The following is a 15,216-nucleotide window of genomic DNA, read 5'->3' as shown; positions in this document are numbered from 1 at the left end:
TTTGAGGAATTTTAATTATGAGATTTCTGTTGTTTGAATTTGGCGCCCTGCAATTTCACTGGACGTTGTCGAGGTGGGACGCAAACCCCAGAGAGGTTAGACTACTTTAACTTAAATTTGGAGGTCCTGAGGCCTTCCGAGTGGCGCAGTGGTCTAGCTGTGCCACTAGAGTTTCTGGGTTAGAGTCCAGGCTCTGTCGCAGCCGGCCACTGGGAGACCCATGGGGCAGAGCACAATTGGCCCAGTGTCGTCGGGTTAGGGGAGGGTTTGGCCGGCAGGGATGTCTTTGTCCCATCGTGCACTAGTGACTGCTGTGGCTGGCCGGGCGCAATGCAAGCTGACACGGTCGCCAGGTGTATGGTGTTTCTACATAACATTGGTGCGGTTAAGTGGGCATTGTGTCAAGAAGCTGTGCGGCTTGGTTGGGTTGTGTTTCGGAGGATGCATGGCTCTCGACCTTCGCCTCTCCCGAGTCCATATGGGAGTTGCAGCGATGAGACAAGACTGTAACTACCAATTGGATACCACGAAATTGTGGAGAAAAAGGAGAAAAATAAAATAAATAGAAAATATATATACAAAAATAGAAATTCAATTACTGGAATAGGCTGACTTGAATATAGTCCTAGGACTATGTTGTTGTATAGGTGGAGTTATGGGCCAATTTGCATATATTCCTCTAAGGACACATGTGGAATTGCATGAACATTTTTTTTTTGCTGTTGTTTCAATCCATTTTGAAATGTTGATCCCAATGTCACACATTGGCCACATTATTTATAGAAAGACCCACATGCACTCACACACATACACACACAGACATCCACACACATCCACAAACACACATATCCGTTCATGTTATACACACATCACAGCTGCTGCTACCATACACTTATTATGATTGCTAAATACTGCACAATTTAAACACTTATATACTATATACACAAACGTATGTGGACACCCCTCCAAATGACTGGATTTGGCTATTTCAGCCGCACCCGTTGCTGACAGGTATATAAAATCAAGCACAAAATCAATGCAATCTCCATAGACAAACATTGACAGTAGAATAGCCTTAACGAAGAGCTCAGTGACTTTCAACGTGACACCGTCATGGGATGCTACCTTTCCAACAAGTAATTTCCTCAAAGTTCTGCCCTGCTAGAGCTGCCCCGGTCAAATGTAAGTGCTGTTATTATGAAGTGGAAACGTCTAGGAGCAACAATGGCTCAGCCGCGAAATGGTAGGCCACACAAGCTCACAGAATGGGACTACAGAGTGCTAAAGCGTGTAACGTGTAAAATCTTCTGTCCACGGTTGCAACACTCACTACCGAGTTCCAAACTGCCTCTGGAAGCAACATTAGCACAAGAACTGTTCGTCGGGAGCTTCGTGAAATGGGTTTCCATGACCGAATCTGGTTTTGGCGGATGCCAGGAGAACGCTACCTGCCTGAATGCATAGAGCCAACTGTAAAGTTTGGTGGAAGAGGAATAATGGTCTGGGGCTGTTTTTCATGGTTCGGGCTAGGCCCCTTAGTTCCAGTGAAGGTAAATGTTAACACTACAACATATAATTACATTCTAGACGATTCTGTGCTTTTAACTTTGTGGCAACCGTTTAGGGAAGGACCTTTTCTGTTTCACCATGACATTGTCCCCATGCACAAAGCGAGGTCCATACAGAAATGGTTTGTCTAGATCGATGTGGAAGAACTTGACTGGCCTGCACAGAGCCCTGACCTCAACTCCATCGAACACCTTTGGGATGAATTGGAACACCGACTGCAAGCCAGGCGTAATCGGCCAATATCAGTGCCAAACCTCACGAATGTTCTTGTGGCTGAATGGAAGCAAGTCCCTGCAGCATTGTTCCAACATCTAGTGGAAAGTCTTCCCAGAAGAGTGGAGGCTGTTATAGCAGCAAAGGGGGGACCAACTCCATATTAATGCCCATAATTTTAGAATCTGGTGTTCGATGAGCAGGTGTCCACATACCTTTGGTCATGTAGTGTAGCTCCTATTGGTGGTTTACACCTCCTGTTATAGAGGGTTGATTTCAGATCAAGTAATTTTTATTGGAAAATTATGAGAAATATTTTGAACGGACTACTCAGGATGTGTTTTGCATTATGAAGAGAATATTCATAGGAAGTGTTATCAAATTATTTTGTTTATTTTTAGTAATGATTTTTAGTAATGATATAAGCAGTTTATAAGAAGACCTAAAACATTGTTATCAAACCAACACTACAAATTAAATGAATGTTTTTAATAATGACCTTTCTTTATGGATTGTTTGCTATTTTATTATAGTACCAATCATTAAAAAAATAAATGTTATGCCTAGTATAAAAAGTATCTCAAAGGTTACTTGGAAACCACTTTCACTAGATAGGATCTTGTAACGGGAGGCTGTCACTTCCTACTAGTCTCTCCTCCCAATCATAACTCCGCACTAGTCCCTTGGTCCTTCCCTATTGCAAAGGAAATGAGCATCATTACTTTGCCCTTTTGTTTTTCACATTCGCCAAGATGACACACCTCTTTCTTAGTCCACATCCCACATCCCACAGTCTACACCCCCTCAATAAAGGTCTGTTGCTCCCCAACCCCCATCACTTATTTGGGACAGGCACTGACCAGCTCCAACTTGGTTCACTATAGTACGTCTAACTACATAAAAACGGAGACAATGGAAGGAACCCAAGCCCGCACCACAGTGCCATCCTACCTGGGATGGTCCATTTTCAACACTTTATGCTGCTGTCTCCCAATTGGAATTGCGGCAATAGTTTGCTCATGCAGGGTAAGATATCCAAAATTCAGACTCAATCAATTATTCAAGAAGTCTAAAGGTATTTACAAATGCATCTGCTGATTAACTATTGAATAGCTTGTCTGATTTTTTGAGGTGGATTCTGTGGTTATCTAAGTGAAAGTGGGATAATGCATTGATTATCCCCCATTGTGTGTTTGAAGGCGGATAATGCAAACGCAGTTGGAGAGGCAAGAGCGGCTGCAGAGGCATCCAGGATGGCCAAGATCCTTAACATCGTTGGATTTGTTATTGGCATTGTGTTGCTCATCATTGTGGTTGCACTGAAACTCACTAGTCGGGAGTGAAAAAAGGAGGAAATGTTTTTGTACCATCTTTTGCCCTTTGCATTCCTTTTTATGCCTTCATACAACACACCAGCCCAGATCTACCCTGATGAGGACAAGCTGTGCTCTAACTGAGACCCAGTGTAAACAAACGCCCTGAAAGCCATTAACTGACCAGCTCTTGCGCTCCATACTCAGAGACAACTGCATGTTGCAGTTGCTGGTTTGAGAAAATACATGAAGCTTCCTGACTGTCAAATGTAATAATAAACACATGACTCAGCCATAATTCATAGTCTTTGTTTATTTATTTCCAAGCACATTTGAGACATAGAAATGTTGATACAAGCAATACAGGCATAACAGTTTACATCAAAAGTACAGGCTGATCATTGCATAAAGTGTATAAATCAGTCTTGGATTTTTGAAAAGGTTTTAAGACTTATCTGTCCTCTTACAGTGTCCTGTGTCAAGACTGTGTATACCAATGTTCTAAAACTCAAAACCTCTACTACAATCTCGATTTTAATACCACAATGTTTCAGCCCAACAGCAGCAGCCGCCATTTAAGCAGGGAGGTGGAACTGAAGAAATGCAACCACTGTCAAATTCATACACTCAGCTATGGATACAAGGGTTATCAAAAAGATTGATATGATAGTTTTAAACATACACATTTCTTTAAATTATACAATTATTGTTAACAAAAAGTAAGATGACAAAAAAAAGCTAAAACATGGAGCATTGCAACCTATATTTTGGATTATGATAGAGTAATGCAGTTGCACTAAATCCATAAGGCATTTTTAAAGTTATATTCATCAAGAACCAATGGGTATTCATTGACATGACCATTGAACAGCAGGAAATATCACAGATTGTGCCTGTAACTGACAACAGCAACTGATGATCCTAAAAAATAATCTCAACACACATAGGTATGAGGGACACCTCCTGCGCCACCCTCCCAGCATTCTAGTCCCAGTGGGCAAACCTGGTTGCAGTGATGTCAGTCTGAGGTATTTTGTGACGTCATGGTCAGGTTGTATACAGATTGTAAAAGGATAGGTGTGTGTGTGTGCATGAAGAACCTCTCCGTCACACTCCCAAGGAGAACGTTTTGGTCTTTCATCAGTTGCCAGTCCATACACAACTGTGTATTTCCCAAGCAGATCAGCCATCATGAATTGTAAAAAGTACTGTATGTGAGGGGCTCTCAACATTTTCCGTTCCGACGCTTACTAAAATGCTTTCCCAAAATCCAGGGACCCCTAAATCATGTCATATGCCCCCCTGGTGGAGAATCACTGAGCTTGATCAGTATTTTCCTCCTGGGCTTTGTGACGCACTTCCATGGTTCGGAGCCCCAAGCTCTTCTTTCTCAACAGCCTTTCAACATGGAGGAACACCAAATCCTCCCTGTGCTTCTGCAGGAGTCCCTCCACCTCCTGCTCAAGAAACAGACACGAAACAGGAATGGAACATGATAATTGCCAAAGATTCACTGACTGTGGCTAACACAGTTGTTTTCCATCACCATCGTGTGGAATGCTTTAGAAATAAAACTCGCTATCACTTTATTTGGAAAGACCTAAATAGATGGTTTATTTATTGTATCTAGCTATCATAATCGTTGAGGTAAAATGCCAGACATTTTGCTAATGTTGATTCCCCGGAGAGGAAGAACGTACTTCCTGTGAAAGGAGCCCCCGACTGGGCCTCTGAAGCCCCTCCAGCAGGGAGGTGGGGTGGGAGTCCCATGGCATGGAGCTCTGTGGAGCAGCACATTCCATACCCATTGAGGAACTCTCTAGTCGGGCCTCGAATAGCTCACCCAGACATGCTTGCAGCAGCTAAGAAAGAAAAAGAGTAACATATTACATATAATGCTTTATAACTTCTTATACGCACAAATTAGTCTTTAAAAAAGTATTATAACTTATGGTATCACTTTACTTGACGCACCTTCTTATGAAGACTTAGAAATCCCTGTAAACATATTCATACTGTGGGACCTTATAGATGCAGTCATAGAGCATTATGAAACTATGATAAATCTAATTGTCTTGAGTGTTTAGGATCCCTTTATAATGTCTTATGATAACCTTATAATGATCATAACATATCATAAGCCTTGTTATAATTGAATGAGGAATTGGCGTGCTCCTGTGGTGGTCGGTGGCGTTTAAGATGAGGGAGGACGATAGTTTTTTTTTTATGAGCAAGTTCTTATTTCTATTACAGCATATTGGATGACTGTCATTCATATTCCATTCACACAGCTCAATGTAACATCAATAAGTTTAGGCTACTACATGATACTCAAATGTTCCCTGTACCCATCATGAGGTTGCTTACTCAGGGCGTATGGTCACTGGAGATGGCTTGAGCTGAGAAATGAATTAAAGACTGCATTACATAGACAAGAATGTGTTTTACTAGCTTTGGAGTAGAACAATACTTCATTATCTCAAAATCAAGGGACAAAGTTGTGGAGAAGTACAGATCACGGTTGTGATGTTAGCCTTCTAAATGAGAGAATTGTTTTTCATTTGAAGTCTTAACCAGTCAGTCAGTGACCACACCCACGTGAGCACGGACATTATGTCAGTGTCATGGAACGCCCCTTTTTCCAGGATGCATAACCCCCCCTCGTGACCAAATTCACATTAGACCAGAAAGGATGGAGCTGTGGCTACATGTTGAAATGGTTGGCAATTTAAATACAGACCAGTTATGTGCAGCGCCAGCTGTACACTTTGAAATGATTAAGAACACTACAAGACTACACATTCTGCACAGTCTGCAGCTGTGCATGTAAACTAGTCTAGTAAACTCGACCGAAAACGAGAGACAAAGAACAATTTTCTCTCACCACTCTATTCTAATGAACAGAGCCCGCCGAACAAACTACGAAAGACTTTGAGACTTCTGTCGAATTACTCCCCAGACAGACCGCCGATTTCAACAGAAAGAAAACAAAGACATACAAGCGTAAATATCTGTTGCATTTCAAAATCCGAATGAGCAGTTGCTTGGGTGCTAAATATCCATATTTACGCTGGGCGTATTTTCACATGTATGTACAATAAGCCCACTCTCTGTCTCTCCCACTGTCTTTCCCGCTCTTTATCCACACCCTTATCCATTGTCTATCAAGCCATCATATCGGGTTAGTCCACAAGGGACTTTTCATTGCATTGTGTAGTAATCAATGTGTAAGCTATCCTGTTTGTGTGTTTATGTAATTCTGTGTGATTATTTTGTTAGTAAATAAATAAATAAGCCAATTTGTATATCGCTGATTCACCATTTATGCTACTGTTCGTGCAGATATCCAAGAGTTTTGCGACATTCAGAACAAGACTGATAAAAGGTAACAATTCATTAATGACTGTTTGATGACTGAAATATAAGAGAACTTTATATCTTTAAGAGTTAATTCGGAAAACGGTAACTAGTTAAATAAGCTTTTTCCATGATGCCCCAAGATTGCTAATGAGTTAATTGTTACAGGATTAATTTAATCATTGTAATAATTACACATAGTTAATTGATATGATAAAATAATCATCATCGCATTAATGATAGTAAAGACACAAGCCTAAATGTGTTCAGGAGTAACAATTTGCTTAAAACCTCTTAGCGCTCAAATCCCGTTAGCGGGATAGATTTGACAACATCCGGTGAAATTGCAGAGCGCCAAATTCAAACTACAGAAATATAAATATTTAACATTCATATAAATACAAGTGTAATACATCAAAATAAAGCTTAACTTCTTGTTAATCCAGCCGCTGTGTCAGATTTCAAAAAGGCTTTACGGCGAAAGCACACCATACGATTATCTGAGGACAGCGCCAGGCAGGTGCAACATGAAAGTCAGAAATAGCGAAATAATAAATACCTTACCTTTGAAGATCTTCATCTTTTTGCAATCCCAAATGTCTCATTGACACAATGAATGATCGTTTTGTTCGATAAATTCCTTCTTTATATCCCCAAAATGTCAATTTATTTGGCGCATTTGATTCAGAAATACACCGGTTCCAACTCGCCCAACATGACTACAAAGTATCTAATAAGTTACCTGTAAACTTGGTCCAAACATTTCAAACAACGTTTCTTATCCAACCTTAGGTACCCTAAAATTTAAATAATTGATAAGATTTAAGACAAAATAAACTGTTTCCAATACCGGAGAAAAATAATGAGGAGCGCGCTCCTGTTCACGAGCACCAAAAGACTTGAGTTCATCTGAGTGACACATGGAAAGAATAGGACTACTTCTTCATTTCTCAAAAGAAAAACATAGAACAATTTCTAGACTGTTGACATCTAGTGGAAGCCATAGGAACTGCAATCTGGGCCCTAATAAATCAGGTTTCCCATAGAAATCCATTGGAAAACACAATGACCTCAAAATAAAATTTCCCTGGATGGATTGTGCTCGGGGTTTTGCCTGCCAAATCAGTTCTGTTATACTCACAGACATTATTTTAACAGTTTTAGAAACTTTAGCATGTTTTCTACCCAATACTACCATGCATATGCATATCCTAGCTTCTGGGCCTGAGCAACCGGCAGTTTACTTTGGGCACGATTTTCATCCGGACGTGAAAATACTGGCCCCTAGCCCGAAGAAGTTTGCTTAACAAGTAACATAATAAGTTTCATGGACTTACACTGTGTGCAATAATAGTGCCTTTTGAACGACTACCTCATCTCTGTACCTCACAAATAAAATTATCTGTAAGGTCCCTCAGTCGAGCAGTGATTTTGAAACACAGCTTCAACCACAAAGAACAGGGAGGTTTTCCAATGCCTTGTAAAGAAGGACACCTATTGATAAAATAATTACACTTTGGATGGTGTATCAATACACCCAGTCACTACACCCAGATACAACAACTTATACTGGGAGACAAATTCACCTTTCAGCAGGATAATAACATAAAATACGAGGCCAAATATACATTGGAGCTGCTTACCAAGACGACGTTGAATGTTCCTGAGTGGCTTTAGTTACAGTTTTTAAATAAATCCACTTTGGCAAGACTTGAAAAATCTAGCAATGGTCAACAACCAACTTGACAGAGCTTGAAGAATTAAAAAAATAATAATGTACAAAAATAGTATACAATCCAGGTGTGCAAAGCTCTTAGAGAATTACCCAGAAAGATTCACAGCTGTAATCACTGCCAAAGGGGTTTCTAACATGTCATGACATGTGAATTCTTATGTCAACTAGATATTTCTGTGTTTCATTTACGATACATTTTCAAAAATGTTTAAACACAATGTTTTCGCTTTGTCATAATGGGGTATTGTGTGTCGATGGGTGAGATTTTTTTTTATTGAATCCATTTTGAATTCAGGCTGTAACACAATAAAATGTGGAATAAGTGAAGGGGTATGAATACTTTCTCAAGGCCCCCGTAGATGACGTCACAATGTAGTACTGATTCTTTCTTTTTTCACAATCCTTATTTATATACTGTTTTCTATATTGTTTTACTAGTTGTTGTTTTTGTAACGGCGTTCTTCGTTTGTTGAAAGAGAGTCGGACCGAAATGCAGCGTGGTGGTTACTCATGTCTTTAATGAATGAAAAGTGACGATACATGAAATAACTATACAAAATACGAAAACAACAAACGGAACGTGAAACTTATTACAGCCTATCTGGTGAACACTACACAGAGACAGGAACAATCACCCACGAAATACAAAGTGAAACTCAGGCTACCTAAATATGGTTCCCAATCAGAGGCAACGAGAATCACCTGACTCCAGATTGAGAACCGCCTCAGGCAGCCAAGCCTAACTAGACACACCCCTAAACATAGCAATCCCAAATCCTATAAAACCCCAATACGAAACCAAACACATAAACCCATGTCACACCCTGGCCTGACCAAAATATATAACGAAAACACAAAACACAATGACCAAGGCGTGACAGTTTTTTACAAAAAAAGAAATGCACAACTGTTGCTCACAGGAAGTAACCTAACATAAATGTTTCATCCGGGCCTCTAGGGCTCTGTTTGTAGTGCACGGATATAATATGCCTCTCTGCAACAGCAATTTCTCTCTATCACCTCCTCTCTTAGGTGGCTGTACAACTTTATGCCGAAAAACCTTAGTTGGCACACATCATGTCCCACAGCATTAACACTGGAACCCAACCAGCCTGGAAACTTCTTTCTAAAAATCGAAGGATCCAAATCACGTTCTGCGCATATGTTACGGATAATGCCGTAGGCACAAGCAAGTCTACACATTGCATTGGAGCAAAACAATTTGTGTTTTGTGTGATGATTATGGTGCGATATAGCCTCTTGTTTAGCCAATGTTTGCAATGATGAAGAAAAAAAAACATTACATCGTTCTTGATTGCTTGTCTGTGTCTTGCTTGTTTGATATGCTGTGCTTGTATCTACCTGCATGTAACTCCCCTCCTGAAAAACAAACATAAAATTGCTAGACAACCACTTTATGTTGTGTTTATGTTTGCAATGGCCTACTTTTACGACAGACAGAGAACTAAGTTTGTTCGAAATGTAACTGTCATTGTGGCCTATTTGTGTAATTGCTTTAAGAGAGAGTGGCCATGCCTGTCTTCCCTGACTATTTAAGGAGCCTTACTTGGCCCCAGTCTTAGTGTGTCATCTATAGTTTGAAAGGTGATGAACTCTTACAAGAGCAGCAAGTATATTTTTTGATTCATTAAGTAGCAGTTGGTGATGTTAGGGCCATTGAAATTAAGTGCTGTCTTTTCCCTAGTAGCCTAGTTAATCATTGCTGTTTGAACTGTCTGATCGCTCAGTAATTGTTATTGTCATTGTGGCCTTGGATTAGTTTCAGACCAATTTGTGTATGACAATTTTCTGTGTCCTGGCACCCCATTGGTGAAACAAGCTTCCCCCTAAAGTCAGGACAGCGGAATCCCAGCCCATCTTTCGAAGATGTCTGAAACCATACCTCTTTGAAGAGTAGCTGAACTCTCACTGCGCCCCTAACGCTGAATGAAACATACAGCGTGTGTAGTTCCCAATGGTAATCCCAAACAAACAAATGGACAAAGAATTTATATGAGCTGGAGGATGGAGGATGGGATATTGAGCTTGAAAGCAGCATTGCTGATGGAGAGTCTTCACCTGATTCTGATGTTGACTTCAAGCCTCCGGTACCCGAGTTTTGCCAACTGAGACGGTGATCCCAACTGTCAAGGTAAAACAGAAGTCTGGGAGGGATGGCATGGTTTGGGTAGAAAGAGTGACGAGAACGTAACAGGAAGGCAGCTTTTCCAGGATATTCTCACAGAGAGAGCAGGTTCTACACCTCACGCAAAGAGACAAATTGCCAGCGCACTCCACTCTTTGCTTATGTGACATTCAGATGTTGTAGCACATCAGAGATTGCACTGTCACTCATGTGCACAGGAAAGTAAAACAGTAAGTGGGTGGGACATGCTTTTATTGTACTCTTGTATATCTACGGGGCATATAGCGGAAAGAGCAGGGATGTGGAGTAATTTTGTTCTGATAGGTGTGCAACCGCTTCAGAAGCCCTGTTTATACCTGGTCCTAACCGGTTTCCTTTGTCCTGATCTTGTCCACATTCTGATTGTGTCCAGAATTTTGGGCAGGTGTAGACGATTAAAAGACATATTGTGATCTGATTGTGATCAGATCTTACAGACCACCTACAGAGGTAGTCAGGGATGCATTGTGCCCAGAATTTTGGACAGGTGTAGACAATTAAAAGACAAATTGTGATCTGATCTTCCTGACCACCTCTCGAGGTAGTCAGGGATGCATTGTGTCTGGATATCTTACAAGTGTAGATGGATCTGGACAGTGAAACCATGTAAATCATAATTATCCTGCCCTCCAAATGAAATCACAGGTGGCACCATTGACCCATGGCATCAATATTTGTCTTAAAATACATTTATGAATTTGCATCCCATGGAAAATGGCGCCGACAGAGATGGTTGCCTCGCTTTAGGTCCTTAGAAAACTATGCAGTTGTTTGTTTTTCATGTATTATTTCCAACATTGTTAGCCCAGAAAATCTCAAGGGTTGTTACATACAGCCGGGAAGAACTATTGGATATAAAAGCGATGTCAACTTTCCATCATTACGACCAGGAATACAACTTTCCCGAAGCGGATCCTTTGTTCGGACCTCCACCCTGGACATGCAATCTTATCCCGGAGGTCGACCCAAAACAACGCAGTCGCCACAGGAGAGGCAGACGGCGCGGCCTACTGGTCAGACTCAGAAGGCGAGCACACCATCCACCGCTTCCGAGCATATTACTCGCCAATGTCCTGTTCTCTAGAGGACGAAATTAGGGCACAAGCTGCCTTCAGGGATATATCAGTGATTGTAACATTCTCTGTTTCACGGAAACATGGCTCACTTGGGATATGTTGTTAGAGTCGGTACAGCCACCCGGTTTCTTCACGCATCGCACCGACAGAAACAAACATCTCTCTGGAAAGAAGGAGGGCAGGGTGTATGTCTTGTGATTACACCATGAGTCGTTAGTCATAACAACATACAGGAACTTAAGTCCTTTTGTTCACCTGACCTAGAATTCCTTACAATCAAATGCCGACCGCATTATCTTCCGAGAGAATTCTCTTCGATTATAGTCACAGCCGTGTATATCCCCCTCCCATCCTGAGGCTGCATATATTGTAGCTGGGGATTTTAACAAAGCTAACCGAAGAACAATACATCTTAAATTCTATCAGCGTATCGAATGCGCGACACGATCATTGCCACTCCAACTTCCGCGACGCATACAAAGCCCTACCCCGCCCTGCCTTCGGGCAAGTCTGACCATGACTCCTTTTGTTGCTCCCAGCCTATAGACAGAAACTAAAACAAGAAACACCCGTGCTCAGATCAATACAACGCTGGTCTGACCTATCGGATTCCACGCTTCAAGATGGCTTCGATCACATGGACTGGGTTATGTTCCGAATAGCCTCAGACAACAACATTGAGGAATACGCTGACTCGGTGAGCGAGTTCATTAGCAAGTGCATCGATGATCTTGTACCCTCTGTGAATATTAAAACCTTCCCTAACCAGAAACCGTCGATTGATGGCAGCATTTGCACAAAAAAGAAAGCATGAACCACCGTTTTTATGGCAGGTGACCAGAAACATGACCGAATACAAGCAGTGCAGCTATTCCCTCCACAAGGCAATCAAACAAGCAAAGTGTCAATATAGAGACAAAGTACAGTTGCAATACAACGGCTCAAACACGAGACGTATGTTGCAGAGTCTACAATCAATTCCGGATTACAAAAAGAAAACCAGCCCCGTCGCAGACATTGATGTCTTGCTCCCAGAGAAATTAAACAACTTCTTTGCTCACTTTGAGGAAAATACAGTGCCACTGACAAGGCCCGCTACCAAAGCCTCTGGGCTCTCGTTATCCGTGGCTAACGTGAGTAAAACATTTAAACGTGATATCCCTCGCAAGGCTGCCGGCCCAGACGGCATCCCTAGCCGCGTCCTCAGAGCATGCGCAGACCAGCTGGCTGGTGTGTTGACGGACATATTCAACCAATCCCTATCCCAGTCTGTTGTCCCCACATGCTTCAAGATGGCCACCATTATTCCTGTCCCCAAGAAAGCTAAGGTAACTGAACTAAATGACTTATCACCCCATTGCACTCACTTCTGTCATCATGAAGTGCTTTGAGAGACTAGTCAAGGATCATATCACCTCCACCTTACCTGATACCCTAGACACACTCCAATTTGCTTACAGCTCCAATAGGTCCACTGACGATGCAATTGCCATCATACTGCAGACTGCCCTATCGCATCTGGACAAGAGGAATACCTATGTAAGAATGCTGTTTATTGACTACGGCTCAGCATTTAACACCATAGTACCCTCCAGACTCGTCATTAAGCTTGAGACCCTGGGTCTTGACCCCGCCCTGTGCAACTGGGTCCTGGACTTTCTGAAGGGCCGACCCCAGGTGGTGAAAGTAGGAAACAACATCTCCACCCCACTGATCCTATCACTCAACGCCAACAAAACAAAGGAGATGATCGTGGACTTCAGGAAACATAGAGGGAGCACCCCCCTCCCCTCCCCATCGGCATCGACGGGACAGTAGTGGAGAAGGTGGAAAGTTTTAAGTTCCTCAGCGTACACATCACGAACAAACTGAAATGGTCCACCCACACAGACAGCGTGGTGAAGAAGGCGCAACAGTGCCTCTTCAAACTCAGGAGGCTGAAGACATTTGGCTTGTCATCTAAAACACTAACAAACATTTACAGATGCACAATCGAGAGCATCCTGTCAGGCTGTATCACCGCCTGGTACAGCAATTGCACCACCCTCAACTGCAAGGCTCTCCAGAGGGTAGTGCGGTCTGCACAACGCATCACCGGGGCAAACTACCTGCCCTCCAAGACACCTACACCACCCGATGTCACAGGAAGGCCATAAAGATCAAGGAAAACAACCACCCGAGCCCCCGTCAGGTGCATCAAAGCTGGGACCGAGAAACTGAAAAACAGCTTCTATCTCAAGACCATCAGACTATTAAACAGCCATCACTAACATAGAGAGGCTGCTGCCAACATACAGACTCAAATCTCTGGCCACTTAAGCCAGTACATGTCCAGGCCCGTCTGAAGTTTGCTAGAGAGCATTTGGATGATCCAGAAGAAGATTGGGAGAATGTCATATGGTCAGATGAAACCAAAATATAACTTTTTGGTAAAAATGCAACTCGTCGTGTTTGGAGGACAAAGAATGCTGAGTTGCATCCAAAGAACACCATACCTACTGTGAAGCATGGGGGTGGAAACATCATGCTTTGGGGCTGTTTTTCTGCAAAGGGACCAGGACGACTGATCCGTGTAAAGGAAAGAATGAATGGGATAAGTATTGAGATAAACTTTTGTTATTGACCAAATACTTATTTTCCACCATAATTTGCAAATAAATTCATAAAAAATCCTACAATGTGATTTTCTGGATTTTTTTCTTCTCATTTTGTCTGTCATAGTGGAAGTGTACCTATGATGAAAATTACAGGCCTCTCTCATCTTTTTAAGTGGGAGAACTTGCACAATTGGTGGCTGACTAAATACTTTTTTGCCCCACTGTACATATGAGATGAGTAATGTAGGATATGTGAACATTATTGAAGTGGCGTTATTTAAAGTGCCTAGTGATACCTTTATTATGTCCATTTATTTAAGCAGGGGGACACGTCTGGCACTGCAGGATTTTTGTCCCTGGTGGCGTAGTGTGTTACTGATGGTAGGCTTTGTTACTTTGGTCCCAGCTCTCTGCAGGTCACTCACTAGGTCCCCCCGTGTGGTTCTGGGATTTTTGCTCACCGTTCTTGTGATCATTCTGACCCCACGGGTGAGATCTTGCGTGGAGCCCCAGATCGAGGGAGATTATTAGTGGTCTTGTATGTCTTCCATTTCCTAATAATTGCTCCCACAGTTGATTTCTTCAAAACAAGCTGCTTACCTATTGCAGATTCAGTCTTCCCAGCCTGGTGCAAGTCTACAATTTTGTTTCTGGTGTCCTTTGACAGCTCTTTGGTCTTGGCCATAGTGGAGTTTGGAGTGTGACTGTTTGAGGTTGTGGACAGGTGTCTTTTATACTGATAACAAGTTCAAACAGGAGCCATTAATACAGGTAACGAGTGGAGGACAGAGGAGCCTCTTAAAGAAGAAGTTAAAGGTCTGTGAGAGCCAGAAATCTTGTTTGTTTTTAGGTGACCAAATAATTATTTTCCACCATAATTTGCAAATAAATTCATTAAAAATCCTACAGTGTGATTTTCTGGATTTTATTTCTCATTTTGTCTGTCATATTTGAAGTGTACCTATGATGAAAATTACAGGCCTCTCTCATCTTTTTAAGTGGGAGAACTTACACAATTGGTGGTTGACTAAATACTTTTTTGCCCCACTGTATATACTGTATTCTACACGATCTACTGCATCTAGCATACCATCGCTCATCCATATATTTATATGTACATATTCATATTCATCCCTTTACATGTGTGTATTCGTGTGTGTAAGGTAGTTAT

General features: G+C 41.8%; 1 protein-coding gene across 1 annotated transcript in view; it reads right to left on the bottom strand.

The window, feature by feature from the left end:
* Positions 1 to 3,396: 3,396 nt before the first annotated feature.
* si:dkey-103g5.4 (uncharacterized) overlaps positions 3,397 to 15,216 on the bottom strand; it is a 44,416-nt gene continuing 32,596 nt past the window's right edge. Inside the window, exons 21-22 of the mRNA XM_031790413.1 lie at positions 4,796 to 4,957; positions 3,397 to 4,552 (exon numbers count right to left, since the gene is read on the bottom strand). Of these exons, the coding sequence (XP_031646273.1) occupies positions 4,409 to 4,552; positions 4,796 to 4,957 (306 nt within the window). The 3' untranslated portion in view covers positions 3,397 to 4,408. The remainder of the gene's footprint in view (positions 4,553 to 4,795; positions 4,958 to 15,216) is intronic.

The sequence above is a fragment of the Oncorhynchus kisutch genome, linkage group LG15, assembly GCF_002021735.2.
Source record: "Oncorhynchus kisutch isolate 150728-3 linkage group LG15, Okis_V2, whole genome shotgun sequence".
NCBI lineage: Eukaryota > Metazoa > Chordata > Actinopteri > Salmoniformes > Salmonidae > Oncorhynchus > Oncorhynchus kisutch.
The sequence above is the reverse complement of the archived record's forward strand: the minus strand, read 5'-3'. Positions and strand labels throughout refer to the sequence as shown.